This window comes from Hydra vulgaris, chromosome 11, assembly GCF_038396675.1.
Source record: "Hydra vulgaris chromosome 11, alternate assembly HydraT2T_AEP".
Classification (NCBI taxonomy): Eukaryota; Metazoa; Cnidaria; class Hydrozoa; order Anthoathecata; family Hydridae; genus Hydra; species Hydra vulgaris.
Window position 1 is genome coordinate 50,212,951 of NC_088930.1, and position 16,069 is coordinate 50,229,019.

The 16,069-nt window shown below is 27.9% G+C and overlaps 1 protein-coding gene across 1 annotated transcript in view; it reads left to right on the forward strand.

The window, feature by feature from the left end:
- LOC100203119 (solute carrier family 35 member F6) overlaps nt 1-5,907 on the forward strand; it is a 65,409-nt gene extending 59,502 nt beyond the window's left edge. The window contains exons 10-15 of the mRNA XM_065809109.1: nt 2,658-2,772; nt 4,252-4,317; nt 4,404-4,486; nt 4,692-4,734; nt 5,250-5,371; nt 5,449-5,907. Coding sequence (XP_065665181.1) covers nt 2,658-2,772; nt 4,252-4,317; nt 4,404-4,486; nt 4,692-4,734; nt 5,250-5,371; nt 5,449-5,547 — 528 coding nt within the window. The 3' untranslated portion in view covers nt 5,548-5,907. The remainder of the gene's footprint in view (nt 1-2,657; nt 2,773-4,251; nt 4,318-4,403; nt 4,487-4,691; nt 4,735-5,249; nt 5,372-5,448) is intronic.
- The last annotated feature ends 10,162 nt before the right edge of the window (nt 5,908-16,069 follow it).

A 16,069-nucleotide genomic window follows, 5' to 3' on the forward strand; every position in this document is an offset into this window, starting at 1 on the left:
AGTTGTATGGCATTCAATAGTGCACTTTCAGAAGTCAGCAAAAAGTAAAGTTAAATATAGCTAAAATAGAACTTGGCCAAGAATTTTATTATTGTAACTCACAACACTTTCACAAAAAGTTGTAATTAATATAAATACCTTTTAAAGCTTTGTTATGAGTATTTTATGGATTGCAGCACCATGTTAGTTTAGTTGCATATTGCTTCAAATAAACATGTTAATGATGGAGATAAGTTGTTGATTTGACATTGATTATTGATAGCCTAGTCCTCCACATTGGTATTTCTCTTTCATATTCAGGGATATCTTCAAAAGGTTCGATTCCAAGCAGTGATGACATTCACTTTCTAGCTTGATTCCAATGGAGCACTGTTGACTGTTTGCCATTACTGAGAAACTGAATTACCAAAAGACTCAATAATTATTTAATCTAAAATTATAATAGTTTTTATGTTTATACAATTAGTGTTTCAAAACAATATTTATAGGACATAACTGGCGTTACAAACCTATATTTATGCATCACAGCAGATGTCACAAAAATATATTTTTACATGACATATCACTTCACAAAATTTTATTTATGTATCAAAACCAACCTCAAAAAACTGTTTTTACGCATCACAACTGAATCCATAAGAGTCAGGAAACTTTAGAAATTAAAGAAAACGTTACCTCCTTTTATGGTAATAAGTAATTTTTGACCATTTTGAAAAAAAAAACAGTTATCAAACATTTTGAATTAGGTCATTTTCTTTTCTACTTTGGATTCAGCATCTTTAAAAATTGGTCAGGTACCAATTTTTAGCCACATACTTCCACTAAATCTTAAATTATTCATTAAAAAATACTACTCCAAAGTCAGCGGATGTGGAAAAAAAGGGCATTTTAGGCTGAATTTTAAAATGTCGTAACTTTTTAACTGTTTGGATTTGGAGCTCAAATTTTACATTTTTATCATGTTTGATAGGTACCAATGGTTAAAATTTGAAAGAAATCTGAGAGGGTGACTGAAAAATTTCAATTTCTTATACCACTTTTACATGGAATTACCCTCTATTTGTACTAAGTGTGGTTCATATATTTTTTTGAAAATATCTACTCCAACTCCCTAAATGCATTTAACATCATAGAGTAGCACTTGGTTTAAAAAATTTTGGAAAAAGAAATAACTTTAAAGGTGTTCTTCAAGACCTTATAATTTTTAACAGGTTTTCAATATTATCAAAACAAATTATATTGTTTTTTTAGTAATTTAATAGTATTCTTCAATTTTTGTTAACTCCCAACTTAGTGATTGCTAGCAGCTTTGTTAGAAGTTATTTTTTTTTAAATAGTTTTTTAAATATTATTGATATTAAAAATTGACATTTTTTCTGTCATGATGTATTGTTGTAATGTTTGTATTGAATGTTTATTTCTATTTAAATACTAATGTTTGTATTGAATGTTTAAATGAAAATTATAAAAATTTATTTTAATTATTAAGTAAATTACAACTATTCAGCTTCTAACCAGCTTATATTCAAAACAGTTTTTTCTTGTATTTTTTTGGATTGATTTTGTGATGTAACAATGCTGATAATCTTTAACAATCAACAACAAAAAGTATTTTTATTCTTTATTTCTTTGTAAAAAGTTCTTACATCATAGCTGTTTTATGTTCCGTCCTATCTTTGACAACATTCATATGCTTTACTATACATTTGGCAGATTTAAATTCTTCATCTTTCCTAAGACATGAAATCATTGGATAGGAATTTTGTGAAAATTCCAGTGAGGCTAAAAAGTTTGTTACCGGTTTCAATAGATGTGTTTTCCAAATCAAAAATCATTCTTTTCTTTATTTTAACAGATACTTTTGAATCAAAAAAGCAAAAGCAATAAATGTTTCTGACAAGTACTAAATAAAGAAGACCAAGCGAGATGACTACAGATGCCAAAAGAATTTTATATGATATTAAAACAGATGTCTAAATAACTTTTTTAGTATTGTCTGTTAAGTATCAATATTATATCAGATTTGTACTTGTTAATGTTCTTCAACGATTCATAATTTATTTCAAAAAGCAAATATTGCAGAATATTCTGTAAATCAGGCTTTTACATACAGATGAACTGTGAATATCCTGATTTCATGTTGTTGTTTTTTTGTCATTTTAAATTGACTTTTTGACATTCAGATTTTAAGAGTATAAATAGCTTTGGCTATTTATAATGCTTTATGGAGACTCTATGAGCTTTAAATGACACACTGCGACTATAAACGCGACTCAAAAAACTGATAGTTTAGCTAATCTTTATAACCATCATGCGGTCGGATTTCCTGTAGTTGATTTTCAGCATATGCAGTCATATCTTTAACGATATCAGAGACGCAGTTGTATTTGACATCGTTAAAGAGTTCTTTGAAGTGTTTTAACACAAAAAATACACTCTACCACTGAAGTCTTGCAGCAGTTTCTTGTCCCAGTAGATAGTCATTAGATATTAATTTCTTCATAAGTTTAAAAAATTTTCAAAGTTAAATAAAAGTTTTATATAACCTTTAAATTATCTATGTTATACATTTTAAATTTTTATTATAAATTTGTTTTAAATTTTAAATAGCTTTGAGCTTGATATATTGTACAATTTTTAAATTATTTGTTCAACAGATTGTTCTTGTTGTAATGCGATACGTCCCAGGACCTCAGCCTGAAAACAGTTTTGACAATACTTATGATGCTTTGATCATGATCAAAAATAGCTCTACACTCATTGCACTTTCTTGTAAGTTTTTGAAAGTTCTGTACTCACTACGCTTTCTTATAATTTTTTGAAAGTTCTGTACTCACTACACTTTCTTGTAAGATTTTATAAGTAAAAAGTTTTTTTCTTACACTATTATAATTAGATTCTCGAAATTTGGTTTGTCAACACAATTATATAAATTAAAACAAAGAGTTGATCTTTTGTAATATATGCATATAATATTTAATATATTTTTTAAATTATTAAGGAAGTATATTAAAAAGTATAAAAAAGTATATAAAGTTTGAAAAAAAAGTTTTTTTCAACTTTATATACTTTTTTATTTTAAAAATTTATAATGTTATAAAATAATAGTAGCAGTAAGAAATAACTCAATAAAGCAATATGGTTTAAATTTTAAATAAAACAAAACAATTTAACGCGGTATGTGCAAATTTTAAAATGTGTAAATTTAAGTTGCTAATTATCGTGACCTTTGAATCTTGTGAATTTTTTCAATTCAGAACTACTAAATAAGTTACCGATTTCGCTAAAAAAATTTATAGCTCTGTAGGCGGAAGAATTTTAATAAATAAAATGTTTAATTTGTGTTAGATTTGTGTTATCAATAAATCTTAATTAAATAGTTTAAAAGGAGTTAATAATTAAGAGATTTTGTTAGCCTCTTGGTTTTATCAACAAAAAAAAAATTGTTTTGGTTTCAGTAATTAGAGATTTATAGCGATTGAAGAAAACCAAAGATTTTGGTAATTAGTATTTATAACGATTAAAGAAATCCAAAGAGATGAATTTAGTTTGATTTGGAGCTGACAAGAAGAAATAAAAGTTTTGAATTTAAAAGTTTATATAAAGGAGTACATTTGTTATCAAAAACAATTACAGATAGAACACAGTAGCATATGAATACAAAATAACAGGAATGAAATTTAAGGAAAATATTTAAAAGTTTCCGAATAAGATATTTATATTTCAAAGAATTTGTTAGATTTATAAGATATTCATGAAAATTGTTTAATGAAATTGAAACTACATTGATGATAATTGTTTAGAAATACATTTAATATAAACCCAACTAGTATATTCTTGCTTTCGAAATAATTTATATCCATAATTTCATGAACAGGGTGAGGGTATTAAAGAAGAGTACAACATACTAACTGGAAGTGTTTAAATGATAGAAATAATAAACACCACAGGTTTTTAAATCTTTTATTTGGCTCAACTAGCTGTCGACTTAATATTAATGTCAAGTTCTTGTCGCATGCCAAAAAATGTCGATTTCTAATTTTATTGTTAACGATAGTTTAGACTTTTTGTAAATTTTGAGCATATAGAAAATATATTTTAATAATGTAAATAAATACATTTTATAAATAATAAAACCCAAAAATGTTGTTAACATACAAAAGTTTTGTTAAAGTGGTTCAAAATAGTTTTACGAAAACTTATTTTGAGAATGTTGTTTAGCTTAATTAAAATTCAAAAAACCTTTTTTAGTCGTCTTTTTGTTATCGATTGCATTCTTTAATTACTTTGGATTGTCAGTTACTCGTTCAATGACAGGTATTATATATTTTTTATTATTTTTGCAAGTGACATTTTAAAATTAATTTTATTATTACAAAAGCTCTCATTTTGTTATTTTTTAGCTGTGCATCGAACTTTTCTCGACGCATGTCGTTCAGTTATTATTTGGTTGTGTAGTATAATAGTATACCATTCGACTAATGGGGTTTGTAATTTAGTTATAAGATACAGCATTTAATTGCTACTTTTTTTAAATTCTTGTGTATAAAATTGTAAAGATATTAAAAACGTAATTTCTACACTTATGCATTTTTGGACTATTTTTTAACAATTTAATTTAAAATAACACTGTATTATGATATCTTTTGCATTTTATCATGCCTTATAGACTTGCTCAAGTTTTTTTTCAGAAATATGGTGAGAAGTTTGACAATGATTATGGTTTACTTCAGAGTAAGCTTTGTTTCTTGTGTTTTAGTTTGAGTTGAATATTAAATCCTGTGTTTTTAATTTTTTAATATATTGATCTATATAAAAGTTTTTCGTTTCTAAAATTTCTTTTTGGTAGCGGGCTGCTGGCGCAGTCCTCCCCAATTTTTGAAAAATCACCCAGTCAGTTTAATTAATACTAATTAAAAAAAGCTATAATTGACTTTTATAAAAATTTACTTTTTGTTATAATTAATGTAATTTGTATTTTACTTGTTTTTAAACTTTTTTTCTTTATTTTAATGAATATTGATATCAATTAGTATGTTAATTATTAAAAGTTAGATTTAAAAACTAGACCTTAATTAGATTTAGTTTACAAAGGTAGTCCGGTTTTCCTCACCAAACGCGTCTACAGAACAATAACTGTCGTTTTAAGACTTATTTATAAGGATTTATAAGTCCCAAAAGTCCTAAAAATTAAATTTTAAAAATAGGTAGTAAAATAGATCAGCATTTTAAAATGTTATCAATTTTAGTTGATGGGTTTCTACTTTTGTTAATTGGAACTGCAATATACAACCAGTTGTTTGATTTCTCATGGATCCCGTTTATAAAAAGAATAGAATATAAAATACACACAAATGCACAACATTCGAAGGTTTTTAATTTTTTTATATTTGTATTTTATAATTGAAGTTGTTTTTTTTATTAAAGATAACTTAAAAATGATTTTAGGTAATTAATAGCGATTATGAAAAATGCAATGCAGCTGATAATGAAACTAATGAACACGAAGAAATAAGTCCGATCTATCATGGTTTCTTAGATGATTAGAATTACTTTGTTTTTTTGATGACAAGCGGGCAAACAAACGCGCTAACACCTACGAACACTCACATGCACACAAAAACTCTCGCTTATATTCATAGAATTTTAGTATCCAATTTCATTAAAAGTACTTAAAACTCTTATAAATTTTATGCTTTTATGAATGATTGTTTTATTGCTCAAGTGATCCAAAGTACATTTTAAATTGTGTTCATACATACGTACATATCTATACATGCATTTATCCATACATATATACAAATGCACAGAGTAAACTTTATTAAAATTGGTTTTAATTATGTAATTTATTATGCAAATTTGACAAAGTTGCATCAAAATCATAATGAATTTATTTTTATATCAAAATTTTTTGTGTATCTATTTTATTTGCGCTCACATTAAAGTTTCGATGAAGAAGGCGACTGAAAACCATCTTATTTATAAGTCTTCCCTTAACACTTTTCAGTGACAACAGCGCAAACTGATTTAATTTCTCGTTAAAAAAATTAACAACTGTACTACTTTTTTTTAAGAGTTTTTGAAAATTCCGACATTTCTAAGTATTTATTTTGATATAAATATTTTGTGAAATTTTAAAAGTTTATCTGATAAGTTGAATTAGCTAAAGAATTCATAAAAGCTCAAAGCCATTTATTCATAAGTTTATTAGCCAATACTAATAATATTTTTATTGATCTTCAAAGTTTTTGAAATTGCTAGATTTCATTTAAAAGTTATGTTTTTATGTCATCCAGGGTATCGAACAATTTTTTAAAAGTTCCTCTTTCAAGTTTGACTATTAATTTGATAACCCGAAAGGTTGTTGATCAAATTGAATTTGATAACCCAAAAGCTTGCAGATCAAATTGAATTCGATAATCCGAGAGCTTGTAGATCAAATTAAACAACACTGAACGTTTTAGCAAAATCCATGAATACTACATCAGCAGTGTCTTTTTGAGATAATAAATAGCTTGTTTTTATCAAGTTAGTTGAGAATACTTTATTCTCAACTAACTTGATAAAAACAAACCAATGATGATTAGTTGAAATTTAGTGGTTTTCGAATGTGTTGAGTCATACTTTTTGAACAATTTTTTCCCATAATTTTCCATTTAATGGACGTCAAGGAGTTTAAACAATAATTGCATTTGTCAATTTTTTGTTTTAATTATAGGGGAGAGTGGGGTATTGGCGAACACCTAAGCGGGAATGCAAATTAAAGACACCAGTTATACAAAATTGATCATATTTATTGCTTATCAATTAGTTTAACTACTCAGTCACAAACCCTCAAAAGGAATTTTTAAAAATCTTATTATAAAATAAAAATTTATGCCAGAAATAAAACCATTGGTGTTCGGAATTACCCTGCCTACGTGGGGTAATTCCGAACACATTGGGGGGCAATCACAAGCACTGTTGTGTAATAGCGAATAAAAAGCTAATTGTAATAACTAAGTCTAAAAACTATATTATGCAACAACAAAAAAAAGGAGTGACTTTATTTCCATAGAAGCTACAACAGAGTGTTACTCAAGAAAAAAGTTGCATAAAATTATCAGAAAAATTTAAAATCAAATTATAGTGAACAACATCCGCAGCTTTATTACACTACTGCACGTCTGGAACTGAGCATAGGATCCCTTCTCAGCAGGTAAAAAAAAATTGTCGAATTTATTTTTTTACAATGCTGTTTTGACCATGTTCGGAGTTACCCCGCGTTCGCCATTACCCCACTCTCCCCTATACATATTTTATGCAAATAAAAAGAAATAGTAGTAAAAACAACAATAACAATATTATAATAAAAAAGTTTTATGCGTGATTTATAAGTGCATAAAAGATTGGTGTCATCAGCAAAGTGATAAATGACGGAATTATTTATTGAATAAGATAAATCATTAATAAATATCAAAAACAGTAAAGGCCCAAGAATAGAAATTTGTAGAACACCATGTTGGTTCCAAACTATTATTTGATACAGACAATTGAGTACGAATATGTGTGAACGATGAAAATCAGTTATTTCGATACCTCAAATGCCATAGAAATATAAATTGTTAATAAGATCTTGTGATCAACTAGATAAATGAAATTAATATATATTTATATATATATATATATATATATATATATATATATATATATATATATATATATATATATATACATATATTCTAATAAAGAAGACAATTTTTTTAATTTTTGTTAAAATCAATTATTTAATAAATACATGTTTCGACTTTATCATAGCCATCCTCAGTTAAAATATATTAAAATGGTTAAATCAAATTTGTAAAATTACCTTATAATAAAAAATACAATAAAAATGCAATTAAATAATGTAACAAATGTTTTAAAAAGATAAAAGAACCGGTAATGTTAAAAGGAACTAGATTGAAATTGTCATTTTTACATGATTCATTTGTTTATCAATAGTGGGTTTTTCCCACTCTATGTACTTTCTTTGAGTTTTAATATTAATTTGTTGGAGGCCGAATTCGAAATTAAAAAATTAGCATGTTTAAAACTATAAAATTAGCATGTTTAAAACTATAAAATTAGCATGTTTAAAACTATAAAATTAGCATGTTTAAAAATATAGTTTTAAACATGCTAATTTTTAAATTTTGGATTCGGCCTCCAACAAATTTATATTAAAACTCAAAGAAAGCATGTACATAGAGTGGAAAAAACCCACTATTAATAAACAAATGAACCATGTAAAAATGACAATTTCAATCTAGTTCCTTTTAAGGTGTAAGACCCCTCAAAAATAATAAAAAAATCAAAAAAAATATTTTGTGTAATTCTGACACAAAACTTATCGCTGAACTCCAATTTGAAAACCATTTCTCAAAGTAAGATTTAGTTCTTAAGATATAAATCTATTCCTTCGACTGCAGTCGAACTGGGTAAATTTGGTCTGCCTAGCAACACGCATAGCAACAGGTCTTTAATCAGAATTGCAAACTATTTTTTTTTTGTTGTTATTTAATAAACTTTTTTGACAATAGGTAAATCATGTAGAGTCAAACAAAGTAAAAAATCCAGAAAATTTTATTTAAATAGATACACTAAAACTTTGCCAATCGATTCATCTCTATTAGTTGCTCCTGTTATTAGTTATGAAAATGACTATATTTCTTGTAAAACTTTTTTAAATTTATCGATATCCTCAAAAAAAAATTGAGAAAATTGAGATTACTCAGCATAATAAAAATAAAACTGTTGGTTACTGAACTGTTAGTATTGAAATTTTGTCTGGTGTAATTAATCAACTATGTTGTAAAAAATGTTTACAATCAAAATTAAATCTTTCAGAATGTTTTCTCCAAAAAAAAAGGTTTCAATTCAATGTTTAATATTTACTGCTCTAACTGCAATGAAAAAGTTAAATTTTACACTTCAAAGACATGTTCTGGGAAAAATTTGTGAATGTAAATGTTAGAATAATTTATTCAATGCATCATGGGGTCAAGGTATTTCAGGATTAGAAAAATTAACATCTTTAATGAACATTCCTAAACCTATGAACCTATGATTAAAAATGATTACAACAAAATAAATAAATGTGTCTCTGATTGTGCTAAAATTGTCGCAAAAGAAACAATAAGTGATGCTGTTATATAAATTTGTAAATCTTCTTCAAATATTGTTGACACTGCATTATCAGTTGATGGTAGCTGACAACGTTGTTGGTTTTCTTCATTGTTACAACAATATTAATTGGCACAGGTAAAATTCTTGATTACAAGCTAATAAGTTGGTCATGCAAAGCACGTAGTCTAAAATTAAAACTTAAAGAAAATAATCCTTTTGCATTTGAAGCTTGAAAGTCATCACATGTGTGTAAATAAAACTATCGTGGCTCTGCTTCTGGCATGGAAGTAGTTGGTGCACAAAGAATATTTAGTTATTCTATTTCACAAAGTCAACTACGGTATGTTAACTATTATGGTGATGGCGATTTTAAAAGCTTATTATTTATCCCTGGTATATATACTCTTCAAGGCTGTTCAACCATGAACAAAAAGCGTTTAATTCTCGCAGAGTATTAAAATCGACCAATATTTAAAAAGCGACGACAAATTATTCGTGGATGCAAAAAAAAAGATAACTCAGAGAATAACCAAGAAGGTTATCTATATGATTCTGGTTCTTGTTCTTATAAATACGAGATTTTAAATTGAGTATTTGACATTTTTATTTGGTAAAATTGTTAATGTAATATTTAAATGCTATTTTCTTAAATTGTCAATATCTAACCTCCCGGCCATCCTATCTCATTAACCGTATGTCAGATTTGCATGAAATTTTCACCAAAAGTTTATTGCATTTAGTTTTACAATTGGAACTAAAAGTTTTACAATACTGTTAGGAGTTTTTGATTTATAGAAGATTTAGTTCTCAAAAAGGCATTTTTTTAAATACGCCATTTTGAAAAACTCAGCATAGCTTAAATACTTAAATACTTTGTCTTTTAGAACAATTTTAGTTCAGTTTGTAGATTACTATGTTGTTAATCATACGCCAAAAAATCATGTCCTATATGCTTTCAGTTACTGAGATAGAATGGACGGCGTGGCCTAAACATTTTTGGATATTTACCATTCTACTTGGTAACCATGGCAACTAATAAATTTATTTTGGATTATTTAAAATCCTGTTATATAGTTGTTTCTCAGGATATACTCGGTTTTTTGTCAAAAAGATTTCTTTAATAAATAAATTTTTGAGGGATCTTATACCTTAAAATTACCTTAACATACCTTAACATTACCGGTATATATATAATATATATATATATATATATATATATATATATATATATATATATATATATATATATATATATATATATATATATATATATATATATATATATATATATATATATATATATATATATATATATATATATATATATATATATATCATTCAGTGCAGAGACTTCCGCAATGGAGGACGTCTTTTTCTAACGTTTTTTGAAATAAAATTGAAAAAAAAGAAAAAAGAAAGAGAAAAGAAAAATAATAAAAATACCAAAAATGAATAAAATAAAAATAAGAGAGTGAAGAAAAGAAAAAGAAAGAAATAAAAAAGTAAAAAGCATAAACAAAAAATTAAAAACCAAATCAAACATAGTGACAAAAGAAAATAAAACCAAAAAGAAAACGAGAAAAAAACAGGACCGACTACGCATGGATTGGGGTTTTTCACTTTTTTTTTAAAAGCCCTTTTATAGTAAAAAAATCAGGATGTAGCGGACTTCAAAACCTGTGTCATCGGCCATGAAGAAAAAAGAAAAATAAAAAACCAAAGTTAAACGAAAAAAACATTCGAAAATGAAAAAGAATTAAAAAGAATTATATAAAATGTAAAAAGTGCTCCGTTTTTAAAGAAAAGAAGTATAACAATTTTTAAACTTTAACAATTATGAGTGAAATTTATATGTTTGCTGGATATTATGAAAGGATTTCCTTTTTTATTTGAATATTTTCATTTATTTAAAAACTTTATACTTTTCGTGACTAAATGTTTGTGTGTGTGTGTGTGACACTCTTTTATTTTTGAGTGTTTTTGAATATTTTTGTTTTGTTTTTTTATTATCATTTTTTGATGAAATATTATATTACTTTTATTGTTTTTATTACGATTATCGATATTAAGATTATTATATTTATTAAATCATTATTACTAATTTTGCAGTAATTGTTTTAGTTACACGGATGTTGCATTTTGTCAAGACACAACTTTTTTTTTTAAAAAAAAAAAACATCTTTGTTTCCAACAAAGATGCATGCAACCACTATTAAGAGTTGGAAGTTACTGGAAGAGAAAAGATGAAGATTGTAGAGCAAGATAACGATTAACAGAATACTTGAAGGATTGCTAATTATTTGAATCAGGAAAGCAAGATGAAGGAAGCAAGTTCATAAGAACTAATGTTCGAGGTAAAATTTAGACAAATAGGAGTTTTTGGAGCACAAAGGAGCAGTCACAGAAAAAGGATGAGGCTTATTTGAATGACGAGTAACACGAGAATGAATTTTAGTTAATGGCACAAGGGACGCTAGATCTGTAAAGCAGCGCCCAGTAAAGTATTTGTAGAAAAGACAAAGAGAAACAACATTATGACGATGTGATAATGGTTGGAGGTTGGCTGCAAGAGCAGGTCCAACTATGTTTACAATGCGTTTTTGCACCTGTAACTAATGCACAATAAAAACTATTGGTTATTACTGTTAGCAAATCAACTTTAAAACGAAATTCATATTGACGATCAGAAAGTAAGCTAATAGATTTAAGATGAGAGATAAAGTGTTTGTTAATAAAAGATTAAAAACATTGTTATGATAGGTAAAAGACTAATGGGACGGTAGTTAGACGAAACAGATCGCTCTCCAGAATTTTAAAAAATAGGGATCACAGATGCCGCTTTCCAGCAGGCTAGAAAACAAGGCTCCGAAAAGTACTTGTTAAATAGTTTTATAGATGACATTGTTAAAAAGTATAGATGACAGCTCCAGAGAACACTTCTGCAACAGGTATGTTACCTGGCCAAAAGTGGTAAAAGAGTCTAAGCAGGAAATCACTTTAGACACAGAAGCTGGAGTGTTATGAATGTCAAGCAATGGATCAACCTATTTTACGGTAATTTTAGATAGAACGCAACTTGTGGAATCAAGAGATGATTTTGAGGAAAAGTTCTTAGCAAACAATTCTGCTTTGTCTTTAGGTGAGTTGAAAAAGTCTGAACCATACAAGAGAGGTGGAATTAAAGATTGGCCCATATTATTAATACTATTCAAGATTCTCCTGAAGTCACGAGAGCCTATTTTTTGAGATGAGATACGAGATTTCATGACCTGAGAATAGCGGGTTTTGGCGTTAGACAAAACCTTTTTACAATGGTTTCCAGCAGTAATAAACAGACGTCTGTTTTCTGGAGAAATTTTTTGCTGATAAACATGGAAGTAGTGGTTTCAATTGGCAATTGCAGCAGCACAATGGGAGGAAAACTATGGAGAAGAGTGAGGCTTAACCTGGAAACGTCGAAATGGCATAAAAAACTCCATGGCAGTCTGAATCCACGAAGTTATGTAAGCAGAACATTTTTCTACAGGAAGACGAAAAATTTCTACCCAAAGGCCATCACAAAGAAAATCACGGAAAGAGTCCCAGTCAGCTTTAAGATAGTTGTAAGAGGTACGATGATAGGAGATTTAGATGATGAAGAAGAACAAGATAATAGTTTTAAAGAGATCAAGCTGTGATTAGAAGCATCTAAGGCTGAATGCTGAGAAAATGAGCACTGACTAGGATCAGAAATAAAACACAAGTTGAGTAGAGAAGGTAAATTAATTGGGTTGTCTGGAAGTTTTTTGTTGGAAAGTTGACTATTTGAGTTAGGGATTAAGAAAAGCAAAGGTTTTGGGCTTGAGTTAGGGATTGACAAAGGCAAAAGTTGTGGGTTTTAATGCCTACAGAGTCACTGACACTAGAGCCAAGTCGTTCAGTGTGATGAGCATTTAAGTCACTAACAACAACAACATTGACTGATGGATAGAGAGGGAGGTTTTGTTCAATATGATCAGAAATAACATCAAAAAGAGTGCAGGAGATGAAGGAGAGCATTATAAAGCAAAGAGAAAAGCGATAGAGTGTAGTGATGCTAAACGACAACATATAAAAGAATAGTTTGTGGATTCAAACCTAGTTTCCCAAAAAATGGGTGAATTCTTACGAATGTAAATGCCCATACCAAGCATGTGACTATTTGAGTCCTAACAAATTAATGGAAGATAAGCATCAACTCTAAGATCACAAAATAGAACAGCTGAACTCAAATTAGTCTCACAAAAAGCAAGTTGGTCTGGTGAACTTTGCAAGAGATAAGACTCAATAGAAGAAAAGTTACTTCGAAGACCATGATAATTAGTTGATGAGAACTTGAGACGACGGTTTTTTGTGTTATATAGTATTTGGTACTTTATTCATTTTTAAATTTGTTGAAGAACTTGACTCAAAGTATAGACAGTACTCAGTAAACTGTTTAATATCCCAATCAATTGCCTCCTTACTATTAATAAATTTAAAAAAAATAAAAACAGGGATACCATCAATGTGTAATATGGCAATGTTAATTCTTTGATATTTTTCAGCTGTTTATGGAATCAGCCTCTCTGAGAGCTACCACAGAGTTCGGAAACCTGACTACCAGCCGGCCTCAGAACCATAAAACTGAGTTTCAGAGCTGTACCCTTATTAGGAGATACTAGAAAAAGTTGCCCAGTCATAAACAGTGACACAAGCAAAACCCATGCATTGAGTCAAGGAGATCTAGCATTTAACATCCTTAACTGGAAGCAATGTATTAAAAATATATCTGCGCCAGCCTTATAAATAAAGAAGGGGTGCTAGCCTAGAAGGCTTTCTACAAGACAGTAGTCGGGTGCATTTAACATCTGCCCAAGATGAGTATTTTGATCGAGACACCATCTCTAGCTTTTAATCAACCAAGAGCCCAAAGGCAGAGGGTGTTTTAAGTTGGAGTTGGTATCTCCTAGCCTTTGCCTAAAAAAGCTTATCCTACAAAGCAGCAGAACATGAAGCAGATTGTACTGGGTTACATGTAATAATTTAGTACTTGAAGTTTGAGATATTTTAAAGGTGGCACTGCTTGCTTGAGAAACTGGAACTACTGAAGTTAACAGCGCTAAATAGTCTTTATAAATTTATATATATATATATATATATATATACATATATATATATATATATATATATATATATATATATATATATACATATATATATATATATATATATATATATATATATATATATATATATATATATACATTGTTATCAAGTTTTTGAGTCGATAAGGTGTGTTTTTATTTATATATATATATTTATACATATATATATACATATATATATATATATGTATATATATATATATATATATATACATATATATATATATATATATATATATACATATATATATATATATATATATATATGTATATATATATGTATAAATATATATATACATATATATATATATATATATATATATATATATATATGTATATATATATATATATATATATATATATATATATATATATATATATATATATATATATATATATATATATATATATATATATATATATATATATATATATATGCTTTAGGTTACTTTTTTATATATACATATAGATAAAAATAAGGTTTTATATATAAATAAACCTTATTTTTATATAGATAAAAATAAGGTTTTATAAATATATAAACAGACTAAAAATAAGGTGCAACGCAACTACTTTTTATTTTTATTTTTATTCTGATTCACTCCCAACAAGGCTGCAAGCAGTTGAGAGTTACTAGACAACAAAAATAAGAGTTAAAGAGCAAGGAAACGACTGACAGAACACTTCAAAAGATCTAGGTTGTATGAGTCAGGAAAACATGGAGATGGGAGTGAGTTCCAAAGCGCTGAAGTGCGCGGAAAAAAACTAAACAAATAAAAGTTTTTAGAGCCTAAAGGGACAGATAAAGTAAAAGAATGAGACTTTGCTGAATGACGAGTTAAGCAATATTTAGTTTTAGTTAATGAAACTAGAGATGATAGCTCCTTTGAGCAGCGACCATGTTAGTATTTGTTGAAAAGAGAAAGAGACGCAACTTTACGAAAACGGAAAGAGGCTCAAACTCAGCAGAGAGACCGGTTCCAACTACGTTTACATTGCGTTTTTGGATCTTTTCTAGAAAAGAAAGAGCATTGTTAGAAGACCCAGCCCAAATATGACAACAGCGTTCCATACCGGGATGAATAGGAGATTTGTAGAGGTAAACAATGGAATCAGTAGTAAGAAAATGGCACGTAAAAAGACGTTAAAAAGAGAACTCAGTAAGGGAAACAGGATTCAGTGAGTTATGCAAAACAGGACCAAGGATAGAACCTTAAGGTACCCCAGAAGTTACTGGAAATAAAGAAGAGTGTAGGTCTTCGAGGATGTCTTTAATAAAATGGTTAGAAAGAAACAATTAGATAATATCAACAACTTTTCCAGATACACTATATGAAACAAGCTTATGGAGAAGACCAGCTTGTCAAACTTTGTTGGAAGCCTTAGATATGTCAAGAGCAATAGCCATAGTATTGCTAACTGTTGTAACTGCATAATAAAATTATTCAGTTACAACAGTTAGCAAGTCAGTTGTAGAGTGATAATATCGAAAACCGTATTGATTGTCTGACAGTAAGTTATTTGACTTAAGATAGGGTGTTAGAAATTTGTTTATCAAAGACTCAAAGACATTGCAAATAACAGAAAGAAGACTGATTGGAAAATAATTGGAGAGGTCAGAAAGTTCACTAGAGTTTTTGGAAATTAGAACAACAGATACCAATTTCCAGCAGGCAGGAAAACAAGACTCAGCCAAGCACTTATTAAATAGCTTAGAGAGAATTGAAGAGAGTTCTGTAGAGCAATTTTGTAAGACT